The sequence below is a fragment of the Dama dama genome, chromosome 22, assembly GCF_033118175.1.
Source record: "Dama dama isolate Ldn47 chromosome 22, ASM3311817v1, whole genome shotgun sequence".
Classification (NCBI taxonomy): Eukaryota; Metazoa; Chordata; class Mammalia; order Artiodactyla; family Cervidae; genus Dama; species Dama dama.
In genome coordinates this window covers 22,319,479-22,332,243 of record NC_083702.1, presented here as the reverse complement: position 1 = coordinate 22,332,243, position 12,765 = coordinate 22,319,479, and the positions used below count along the sequence as shown (strand labels likewise).

The window sequence follows — 12,765 nt, the reverse complement described above, 5'->3', positions numbered from 1 at the left end:
AAGCTGGAATCAAGATTGCCAGGAGGAATATCAATAGCCTCAGAGATGGAGATGACACCCTGTATGCCAGAAAGTGAAGAAAAACTGAAGAGCCTCTTGATGAAAGTGAAAGAGGAAAGTGAAAAAGTTGGCTTAAAGCTCAACATTCAGAAAACTAAGATCATGGCATCTGGTCCCATCACTTCATGGCAAATAGATGGGGAAACAACGGAAATAGTGACAGACTTTATTTTTCTGGGCTCCAAAATCACTGCAGATGGTGACTGCAGCCATGAAACATGCTTACTTCTTGGAAGAAAAGTTATGACCAACCTAGACAACTTACTAAAAAGCGGAGACATTACTTTGCCAACAAAGGTTCGTCTGGTCAAAGCTATGATTTTTTCCAGTAGTCATGTATAAATGTGAGAGTTGGGCTATAAAGAAAGCTGAGTGCTGAAGAATTGATGCTTTTGAACTGTGGTATTGGAGAAGACTCTAGAGAGTCCCTTGGACTGCAATGAGATCCAACCAGTCCATCCTAAAGAAAATCAGTCCTTTTTGTTCATTGGAAGGACTGAAGCTGAAACTCCAATACTTTGGCCACGTGATGTGAAGAGCTGACTCTTTGGAAAAGACCCTGATGCTGGGAAAGGTTGAGGGCAGGAGGAGAAGGGGATGACAGAGGACGAGGTGGTTGGATAGCATCCCCAACTCTGTGGACATGAGTTTGAGCAAGCTCCGGGAGTTGGTGATGGAGAGGGAAGCCTGGCATGCTGCAGTCCATGGGGTCACAAAGAGTTGGACACGACTGAGCGACTGAACTGAACTCTTGTTAGTTTGGTGGAATAAATCAAACTTGGCATGATACATTATCCTTTTTTTATATTGCTGAATTTGATTTGGTAATGTTTTATTTAAGATGTTTATATCTGTGTTCATGAGAAAGATTACCCCATGGTTTTCCTTTCTTACCAATATAATGCACTTGTTGGAGTTTTGCCATCAAAGTTACATTGGCTTAATAAGAAACATTTCCTTTTTTCCTGTTTTCTGAAAAAGGTTGATTTAATGTTGGTAGGGTTTTCTTCTTTTTTTCGCCCCTTCCTTTTATATACTCACAGATAATCCTATACTTTTGTCATGGGTTATCTTTCTGCTTAGAGTCGTTTATACTAGAGTAGATTTAGTATATGCTTTAGTTTGCTGAATAAGTATGTCTTTTCATTGCTGGTTCTGGTGTATTTTAACTGCTCTTAGAGTAGATCTTGGGTCCTCTAGCAACACTGTTGACCTCTCCTCATTTTCTCCAGTTGTTCAGTTGAGGCCATCCTTACACTACCACCAACTCATCTTTTTTTTTTTTTACCATTCTTTCTGCTGCTGTTTTAAATTTAATTTTAATTTTTATCAAAATAATACATGTAAATGTGGAAATCAAGTGATTCCACTTGACCTGTAAAAAAAAATCCAAGTTTACTTCTCTGCTCCTTCATCCTGTTAGTTCCTACTCTTAGAGGCATCTCTGATGGTTTAATCAAGAGTCATTTTAAAATAACTGATTTAAAACAGCTGCTTCTTGATGTTTAAATTTTAGACATCACAATTTGACTTTTTTTGATGGAAGATGAGGGTTTGCTGTCTTAAATGATATATCACTAAAATACCCATATGAACTTTTCTGTCATCCACCCAGCTAAATTATCCCATCCAACTTAAAAACTATGATTTTTTTAAACAAATTAAACCATAATTTTTAAGTTCGTAATTATTTGTTATTTATGCGTATGGAAATATAACCATCACCTTCATTTCTTTCTGCAGCTTTTTTCCTCTCTGAAATTATTTTTGTCTAATTTACATATTGTTTCAATATATGCAGATTCAGCAACCAATCTATCTTTTTTTTTTTTCCTGTTTCACTGGAGTCATACCTCTTTATCATTCTGTTTCAGTCAGTCTGAATTGGCTTGCTCTAGGCCAGCCTCCTTTCACTGTTATCCTGGACATGTACTTGCTGGTCTTCTTGGTGCTGAACCTGCTGTTTGCTAGTTTCTATTTGTTTGGTTCTTTCCTTTTCCTGAGAGATCACATCCTCTACTAGCTACTTGAAAGGAAGTTCATAGGAGATTAATCTAGGTCTGTTGCTTGTCTCTTATCCAGCTTGTAAATTTTATATTGCTTTTCTACTCTCATGTCCTATATTTCCTTATGCTTACTTATGCCTTCATTGTTTACTATCATTTTAGTAGATTTTTAGGAGGGAGTGTAAGTAGACTTGTGTTTAACTCACCATGGATCGGAATGTTGACTTACTGCCTTCTCATATGTACCTCCCCACCTTTCTCCATTTATTAAGCTTAGCTTTATGCTTGGCTCTTTCCTGGAACTTCCCCTGATGTTTCCAAAGTATTAAGCTAGTATCTTTCTTTGACTGAACTCATCAACTAAGAACCAGGGAAAAGTTCTATAGATATTTGAAGGATGATTAGGAGGAAGAGGGAACGAATGGATATATGTTTTCTTTTTTTTTTTTTTTCCATTTATTTTTATTAGTTGGAGGCTAATTACAATATTGTAGTGGTTTTTGCCATACATTGACATGAATCAGCCATGGATTTACATGTGTTCCCCATCCCGATTTCCCCTCCCACCTCACTCCCCATCGCATCCCTCTGGGTCTTCCCAGTGCACCAGCCCTGAGCACTTGTCTCATGCATCCAACCTGGGCTGGTGGTCTGTTTCACCCTTGATAATATACTGTTTCAATGCTGTTCTCTCAGAACATCCCACCCTCGCCTTCTCCCACAGAGTCTAAAAGTCTGTTCTGTACATCTGTGTCTCTTTTTCTGTTTTGCATATTGGGTTATTGTTACCATCTTTTAAAATTCCATATATATGCATTAGTATACTGTATTGGTCTTTATCTTTCTGGCTTACTTCACTCTGTATAATGGGCTCCAGTTTCATCCATCTCATTAGAACTGATTCAAATGAATTCTTTTTGATGGCTGAGTAATATTCCATGGTGTATATGTATCACAGCTTTCTTATCCATTTGTCTGCTGATGGGCATCTAGGTTGCTTCCATGTCCTGGCAATTATAAACAGTGCTGCGATGAACACTGGGGTGCACGTGTCTCTTTCAGATCTGCTTTCCTCGGTGTGTATGCCCAGGAGTGGGATTGCTGGGTCATATGGCAGTTCTATTTCCAGTTTTTTAAGGAATCTCCACACTGTTCTCCATAGTGGCTGTACTGGTTTGCATTCCCACCAACAGTGTAAGAGGGTTGCCTTTCTCCACACCCTCTCCAGCATTTATTGCTTGTAGACTTTTGGATAGCAGCCATCCTGACTGATGTGTAATGGTACCTCGTTGTGGTTTTGATTTGCATTTCTCTGATAATGAGTGATGTTGAGCATCTTTTCATGTGTTTGTTAGCCATCTGTATGTCTTAAGAGAACATAGGCAAAACACTCTCCGACATAAATCACAGCAGGATCCTCTATGAACCACCTCCCAGAATATTGGAAATAAAAGCAAAAATACACAAATGGGACCTAATTAAACTTAAAAGCTTTTGCACAATGAAAGAAACTATAAGCAAGGTGAAAAGACAGCCCTCAGAATGGGAGAAAATAATAGCAAACGAAGCAACAGACAAAGGATTAATCTCAAAAATATACAAGCAGCTCCTGCAGCTCAATTCCAGGAAAATAAATGATGCAGTCAAAAAATGGGCCAAAGAACTAAACAGACATTTCTCCAAAGAAGATATATGGATATATGTTTTCTATTTGAATGAGGGCGAAGCAGTTGGGGTGGTGAGGAGTGGGGCACAGATTTCAACATATGGTGTGAAAAAACTTTCTCATAGTTCAGTAACAGAGTTGGTTGCCTTTCCAGAAGCTGGATGGCTTTGTGTCTGGGGTATTTTAGAAATACTTATTTTGAGGCGAAGCTTAAACCAGGTAATGTATGAGTCTTTCCCAGTGTTCTGAGTGGCTGAGTGAGTGAGGCTGTTGTTCTCCACAGATGCCTTGAGTGTGCTCACCAGGTGTGGGTGGCCAACAACACAGAATGCTCTGCCCACCACCACTACTTCATATAGAGAAGCACTGTTTTGTATGTTTTATGTATTAGAGATCCTCATAAAATTTAATTGGAAAAAAATGGACTGGTTTAAAAATTTTTGAAAATGGCTCTGAAGTTCTTTTCTACGTTTCTGTGAACCCAGTATTTACTGTGTGTTGGACACTTATTTGCTCTTGATTGCACTTAAATGTCTAGTCTGTTATCTGGTATGTATATATCTTTTCATCTTAGAAAGATTTTTGAGTTTTCTGCTAGAGAGCTTATCATATTTTCCTTCTCAGTACTTCTAGAATCCTAATGGGTTTTCAGTCTATAGCTCTTGAATTTTTTACTTGACCACATGAATCATTTCTGTTGAACATTTTCCTTTCCAAGGGGCCAACCGAATAGTGTTAGAAGACACCAACATTCTACAGCCTGTGGGACTGACTGTGTTTGAAAACTGGCTGTACTGGATCGATAAGCAGCAGCAAATGATTGAAAAAATTGACATGACAGGTCGAGAGGGTAGAACCAAAGTCCAGGCTCGAATTGCCCAGCTTAGCGACATTCACGCAGTAAAGGAGCTGAATCTTCAGGAGTATAGTAAGTACTGATGGTGTATTGCTAGTCACAAGATTCATGTTTGTTATTAGACGTGACAAAAATTAAGATGTTGTGTGTCTTCTATTTTAAGATTTTCATATACTTCTAGTTTTGCCATTTTTAAAAAGTCTCCATGTTTTTAAAACCTTAGACTCACCTGGAAATTTTTTTATTTTAAACATGTTTTCCCTATAAAACAAGAGTTAGAGAAAGGAATGGTGTGTCTCATTTTCAAAAATCTCCCCACCCAGGAACAGCAAGGACTTGCTCTTCATGTTTTCTCTTTCTCTCCTTCAACGTTTTAAGAATACTGGTGTAAAGCCTGTATTAATATTTCTTTTGTTTCACAGACATCCTCATGGTTTCAACAGAAGCCGAAGTTAACATTTATATAATGATGAATAGAGTTATCATGAAAATAAACCTATTCTTTGGCAAAAACAAAGCAAACTAAAAATTAGCGTATAAACTTAGAGAAGACTATGCTTAATAAGTGCTTGTTTTTTTCCCCCCTTTTAGTTAAGTTTGTCAACTCACAGCTTAGGAAAGTGGCCATAAATTATTGAAAACTTGAAAATGACTAGTCATCTTGGCTTAGTTAATATGTGTTAATATAATACTATTAACTCTTTATAGTATTAATATTAGAGTTAGTATTAATATTTTAGTATCAACATTATTATAATTTATGTATATATAAATATATTATTTATATATATCTTTATTATAGTGTTTAGTATCAACATTATTAATAAGTTAATATTGATAGTAATTAATAGTTAACTCTGTTAACATAATACTGTTATATCTGTCATCAGATGTACCCTCCCAGCCATCACTACTGTAGATCTTACACAATTATATCAGGAATGCAGATGTTAAAATGGAGGCCTAATGAGAGAAGTATTCACCCCTGAACTTCTCAGCACAATGTTTTCAAATCAAATTGGAATATTTAAGAAAGAAATAGGAATGAGAACACCATAGGTTGTTCAAGTCTCTCTTGTGTTGTCACTGTTCATGAACTTAGAAGTTAATTAGAGGTATCTGAGATTTAATAGTTAGAATTGTCATTGTATGTTATAACATGTAATTCATGCTGAGTACTTAATAGAAATAAGGTAGACGTGATGTAATGGCTAAGTATTCAGTTGATACATGAGCTTTTTATGGCAGAAAATCTATGGATATTTTCAGAATTTCAGGGGGAGTATCTCTTTATAGTTCAACACTTAAATATGGTTTATATTTAGAAAAACTTTATTTTTCAAAATTTCTAAAAACATTAAAGAAAAGGAGATTGTTTATCAAGAGTGTCTTGGAATTAAAAGGTTGAGAAACACTTCTGTGTAGGTTGTCCATTCTGATACAAGGACTGATGTCTGCTTTGGGACATCTATCTAGTATTACACATCTGCTCTTTTGTGCATAGCTGACTCCCTCCCTCTTGTCAACACATGCTGAAGCAGGACTGATGTGTTACTGACAAGAGTCAGATAATAAATGGGTGGCCACATTTGATGTTGGTATTCTGGGATGATGGCTGTCAAGTTGCTTTTGACGTGAGCTAAGTAGAAAAGTCAAAGCAATGATTTCATTAAATATAACTTATGAGACGGACTTTGAAATGTGCCTGACAGTGTATTTATTTAATTTAACCCAAATAGGAAGAAATCAAGCATTTGTAACATTGCAAGTTCTTTTGCGGTTGACCAAGCAAATAATTTTGATGGTCTCTGAGTGGTTGAATTCATGTGAACTTGGTTTTTCTTCTAACAGCTCTTAATTTTTAGCAGATTCCTCCTTAGAATACACTTTTTGCGCAAAATCATCATGTCTCTCAAAAAGGTAGAATTTCTGAGTTAAAAATCTTTAGAAGAATTTTTATATTTTAAAGAGAATAAGATCCAGGTTTCAGCGTTCTCCCCAGCAATTTTTTTACTTTGAGTAATCAGCTTTTCTTATTCACAAAAATTAACATGAGCTATACCATTACCTTACTTTACTTTAAAATATTTTATATATAAATATGTAAAGACAGTGGCTACATATAAATATTTTGTGTCTTAAATTGTTCTTGTTTACTTGTAGATTGTGTAGAGATGGTGTGAGTAATTATATTCAGTGGAAATAAAGTCCAAAGGAATTTTGCATTTGATTTTCTTGGTAACTCATAAATGATTGATTTTGGCTGGGCTTTTCTTCCTCCCTCCCTCCCTTGCTATTCTTTTCCCTTTCTTTTCTCTCTCTCATTCTCTTCTCTTTCCTCTTTGCACGCAGGACAGCACCCTTGTGCTCAGGATAATGGAGGCTGTTCACACATCTGTCTTGTGAAGGGAGATGGTACCACAAGGTGTTCTTGCCCCATGCACTTGGTTCTTCTTCAAGATGAGCTGTTATGTGGAGGTAAATATGTTGTTATTTTCTTCTAAAAGTGTAATGCCAATCACATGTTCCAGAACTTAGTCTAGCATTCTTTGACAGTGAAATTGCTTTCTCCTAACTTGATTGGTCCCTGGTATTTCATACATCTGCACTATCCTAGACTTTGGGGTATTCTAAGATTGAATTCACCATGACAAGAGATAGGTGTAACCTGACCCTGGTCCTAAGGCAGAAGAGCCCTTTTTGTGGGGAAACTTGTAACTATAAATGAGTGTATTTCTCAATAATAAAGTAGTTTTTCCACCCTCAAAGGGTAACAAGAATTAATTCCACCTCCTGTAATCTTTATCCACTGAATTTTGTCAGTTTATGTGTCATTGTTGCGAATGTATTCAGTGGAAAGAATAGTCTTCTGTTCAGATCTATCAGCCATTGCCTATTGTTTATCTTACTTTTTCTAGCCAATAAAAAAGAAAAAAAAAATTTTTTTTTAAGATATTACTGAGTAGTAGTAATGTAGTGAAATTGGCTCAGTTGCTCATGGGACCACAGCAAAGGTGTATCCCTTTGTTAAAGCATAGTATGGTAGCATCAAATGCATTGTAATATTTATTCTCTTAATTTGGAAATTCTCCTGCTGGGGTTAGTTCTATGTGAATTCAACCAAAGGAAAAAGACTGTTTTCTACAGTGGTGGAGATTTAAAAATAATTTCTAATGATAGGAAAATGATTTAATAAAATAACTGAGCTTATGTAGCTGTTAAAAATTATGATCATAAACTGATGTAAAAATGTAGCCCAAAGTTGGCTCAAGTGGGAAAAAAATATTAAAATGGTGTTTTAATTATGTGATGAGAACTACATAAAAAATAAACCTCTGTGAAAAAAAGATTGAGAGGGTTTACACTCAAAATGTAAAAATTATTGATAAGGTGTTATTATAAGAATACTTTATTCTTCTAACTTGCAAGTTTAAAAAAAAAAAATAACATGTATTGAGTAGTGGCTATGAGGATCTCTGGACCGCAGGAGATGTAAAGATCTTTGACACAGAGAATGCAGTTTAGTTGGGGAGATCAGCTTTGTGCACAGGGAAAGTTAAGCTCTGGTTCTTAAAGTATCTGTCCCGATAGCAGGCATTAAACAATGATGTAAATATATTTAATGCACTGATCTGTACATTTATAAATAGTTAAAATGGTAAACTTATTACATGTATTTTGTGTGTGCTTAATTGCTCAGTTGTGTTCAACTCTTTATGACCCTTTGGATTGTAGCCTGCCAAGCTCTCCTGTCCATGAGATTTTTTTCAAGCAAGAATACTGGGATGGGTAGCCATTTCCTCCTCCAGATGATATTCCTGATTCAGGGATCAAACCCTGGTCTCCTGCATTGCAGGCGGATTCTTTACCCGCTGAGCCATAAGGGAAGCCCCCAAAACAGAATCTAGTTGCTTAAAGTGTGTGTTAGTTGCTGAGTTGTGTCCCACTCTTTCTGACCACAAGGACCGTAGCCCACCAGGCTCCTCTGTCCATGGGATTTCCCAGGCAAGAATACTGGAGTGGGTAGCCATTCCCTTCTCCAGGGGATCTTCCTGACCCAGGGATTGAACCTGGGTCTCCCGCATTGCCGGCAGAGTCTTTACTATCTGAGCCACCAGGGCCATAATTTAAAAAAAAAAGCAAGTGTTTCCATATCAGAATGCTAGATTATTGCTCCAATAAGGCAAATCTTAGAAAAATATGGTTTTATGTAGACACAGATAAAACTCAATCAGTGATATCACCTTTCATTTAGAAAGTGTCTTTTAAAAGACCAGTATTTTTTTTCATATTTAGTGATTCTTTTTAATGTATGTTTTAACTGAATAGTCAGTAGGCTTTAACAGATGTGTACAGTGGTGTTACCAGCACCCATTTCAAGTGAAAGAAAGTGAAAGTCGCTCAGTCGTGTCTGACTCTTTGCAACTCCATGGACTATACAGTCCATTGAATTCTCCAGGCCAGAATACTGGGGTGTGTAGCCTGTCCCTTCTCCAGTGGATCTTCCCAAACCAGGAATCAAACTAAGGTCTCCTGTATTGCAGGTGGATTCTCTACCAACTGAGCTCTCAGGGAAGCCCACCCAGATCAAAATATATAGTATTGTCATTAAGAATAGTTCCCTGTGTCTTGGCAGCCAGTTCTCTTCCTGGAGTAATTTTCATCTCCATGGTTTAGCTTTACTTGTTCTTGAACTTTACATAAGGAATCATGATGTATGTACTCTATGTCTGGATTCTCTTGCTTACTGTAATATTTTGAGATTCATCCTTATAGTGAGTGGAGTGCCAGAGTCTGTGGTTTTCTTTTTATTGCTGTGTGGTGTGTTTCATTGTATCAATACAAATAAGCCACAGTTTTATTTTTCTTGTGTTCAGGGACATTTTAAATGTTTTCAGTTTTTGTTATTAAGAGTGAAATTGCAGTGAATTATGGATTCATTAAATCTTGAATTTATACACAAGATTTTTCTTGTGATTTAATGTTGATTTTACATGCATGCATGCCAGTCGTCTCAGTCATGTCTGACTCTTTGCGACCCCATGAACTGTGTAGCCTGCTAGGTTCCTCTGTCTGGGATTCTCCAGGCAAGAATACTGGAGTGGGTTGCCATGCCCTCCTCCAGGGAAACTTACTGTCCCAGGGATCAGAACTACATCTCTTATGCCTCCTACATTGGCAGACAGGTTCTTAACCACTAATGCCACCTGGGAAGCTCAGATTTTTCAGTGAAGGCAAATGAGAAATACACAATCTGAATTTCTCTGCTTGACCTTCTCAAGATGTGTTTTCATTTGAGCCTGTGTTACCTCCCCATCATCTCATTTTGTACTTCTGAATGTGTTTTCAAACTGGTCTTACCATGTTTTTACATTTTAAAAAATTTTTGAGGGGAGCTTTTGTTTGTGTAGATTATATTTATCTATGTGGTAGGATTTGAAACCAAGAACTTTTAAAAATATTTGTTAAAAATAATAATAATAAAGCATTACATGTTCTCAAGTTAAAACTGTTAAGAAAATTGATGGTATTTTCTAAAGCAAAATAATTTTATTGAGAACTATAGCATTGTTTTTACATTTTAAAAAACCTTTTTAGTGTTGAATTGGATTCTCTTGTCTACTGCATTCAGTCTCTTGTATGTAGTATGTAGTATGTAGCTTCATAGAACTGTATGAAGAATTTTGGCCTCAAAGATAACGTAGTTGGAAAATGGAGGGCTATAATTAAATAGCCTTTTCAAATAGTTATATATATGCATATTGAATTCTACACCAAATCTTGACATATGATAGTTTTCTATAGGGTTAGTTGCATTGTGGAACTTGAAAACATATCAGTTCACTTTTTTCATAATCTGTTATATTGAAATCCATTAATTATTTTGTACCGGGAATGGGTATTTTATCCATGCATTATTTTGTAACCTTATGCATTTTGGTCATTTGGAAATACTAGAATTCCATTCAGAAATTCCCATATCATCAGGTTTTGATGCATTTCATTATACAGTATCAAAACAATCACATTAACATTACCACCAATCTCATCGTTAAGAATATTTAAGTACTAGGAATCTGTCAAGCTAACAGTGTTGGATACAGGTCTTCCAAAATTACAATTTCTGATAGAAAGTTCCAGTGTTGTATAATTTGCCACAAAAGTACATTATGGTTTGCTATTGTTTGAATTCACTGGTTCATTTTTTAAAAACTTCCCACAAAATGCCCAAGTGCAAATATCAATAGTTTATACGCCACTTGTTCTTTCACATTAAAAGGGTGTCACGTTTTGGGTTGTGTTTACAGCTCAGAATGTTTTTCCCTTTGGGAACCTTCATGCTGAGGTTTGCAGCCTGAGCTTTGTGCATGTTTTCCATTTTGTCAAACAGCATTGAGGAGATGTGTACTCAGAGAATTGATTTTAATGTAATTACTAGTTTTTACTGATTCATCAAGAACATTCTTGAATGAAACTGCCCCACCCCCACTGCCATGTGTACGTATGGTATATGACTATGTAGAATGTGGTGACTGCTGGTACAGTTTGGGGCCCTTGCCCCGAGTCTGCTAAGGTGCCAAGCATTTTACCTTCCGTGGCATCAGTGCAAGTGTAGTGAGAAAGGCGAGTGATACGTTAGTATTGTAAAATAATGTCTGTCAGTTCCCTGGAAAGAGGTCACAGGTCAGGAACCCCCAGGGGTTCGTAGATCATTCTTTGAGAACCTCAGGGCTGGAATATTTACAAATTCTAAGATAACTTTAAAATATTTGAAGGTGGATGATTATAATGGTAATTCCTGGGTTATATGTGAGATTATAACAGATTGCAAATTCAGTACTCCTACTTAAATTGTAATATATAAGAAAACTTCTTTTTGCCTTGTAGTTTTTTAAGTTAGTGAATCTCAGTGAAGTAGTGTAAAAATTGTATCTCTTTTCTGATTCAGTAAGATAATTTATAGATTTTATCTGTTATAAAGTGTTTTGTGTATGTTAATCATTAAATGGGCTTCACTCAGGTGTAAATGTCAGTACCTCTGTGTGACTATGCTTGTGTTTTTCATTCCCCTCCCCCTATTCATTTGAAGAACCCCCAACATGTTCTCCTCAGCAGTTTACTTGTTTCACGGGAGAAATTGACTGTATCCCTGTGGCTTGGCGGTGTGATGGGTTTACTGAGTGTGAAGACCACAGTGATGAACTCAATTGTCCTGTGTGCTCAGAGTCCCAGTTCCAGTGCGCCAGTGGACAGTGTATCGATGGTGCCCTGCGGTGCAACGGAGATGCGAACTGCCAGGATAAGTCAGACGAGAAGAACTGTGAAGGTATCTGCAATTCCTAGGCCTGCTTACAGATTTCCTTTTTCAATTAAGTTGTTTGAAATTCCCAGTTTTGCTTTGGCTCATTTAGTGGTAGATTTGGGTTTTTCAAGTGTGTTTGACTTTATTATTTCTAAACATAGTAGCATGTTCTAAATTGTCTTAATTCACTTAATGTGTATAAGATTTATACACCTTAATAAGCTTTGCAGTTGAGAAATGACACCAAAAGATTAGCCCTTCAGTATATAAAAATGGTCCTTGTTTGCAGCGAGCTCTGAATGGGGCTTCCCTGGAAGCTCAGCGGGCAAAGAACCCGCCAGTAAAGGAGACTTGGGTTTGATCCCTGGGTCGGGAAGATCCCCTGGAGAAGGGAATAGCTACCCAATCCAGTATTCTTGCCTGGGGAATTCCATGGACAGTGGAGCATGGTGGGGTACAGTCCATGGGGTCGCAAAAAGTTGGACATGACTGGATGACTAAGCAAACACACGTGACACTTATTAACAACATAAAGTAATTTCATGTTTTCTTCTCATCCACTAACTTTTAACAGAGTGTAAAACAACCACAACAAAAATATTCTCTGGAAATTTTTAGTGTCTAGAAATGCATGTAGAATTCTTTAATTCTTAACAGAATTGTTAGTGAAAGATGGAATTTAATATAAAGGACAAAAATAGGAAGTTTCCTGCTAGATTGCTTTTTCTTCTCTTTTCTATCTCTCAGTTGAAATCCCCAGAGAATTATTTGTAAGTTTTCTCTAAAAGTCTGATTTATTTTTCACGTGTGCCTGGAAAGCTCTCTTTGACTTCTGCCAGACTTGACACGATAGCGAAACTAAGAAAACTATTTA

The 12,765-nt window shown here is 36.7% G+C and overlaps 1 protein-coding gene across 3 annotated transcripts in view; it reads left to right on the top strand.

Annotated features, from left to right (window-relative positions):
• The window catches only part of LRP6 (LDL receptor related protein 6), a 177,566-nt gene that overhangs the window by 148,028 nt on the left and 16,773 nt on the right, over positions 1-12,765 (top strand). For 2 of the 3 annotated variants that reach the window (XM_061125030.1, XM_061125029.1), the window contains exons 16-18: positions 4,451-4,660; positions 6,941-7,066; positions 11,679-11,915. In XM_061125030.1, coding sequence (XP_060981013.1) covers positions 4,451-4,660; positions 6,941-7,066; positions 11,679-11,915 — 573 coding nt within the window. The remainder of the gene's footprint in view (positions 1-4,450; positions 4,661-6,940; positions 7,067-11,678; positions 11,916-12,765) is intronic. The other variant, XM_061125031.1, reaches the window with a different exon arrangement.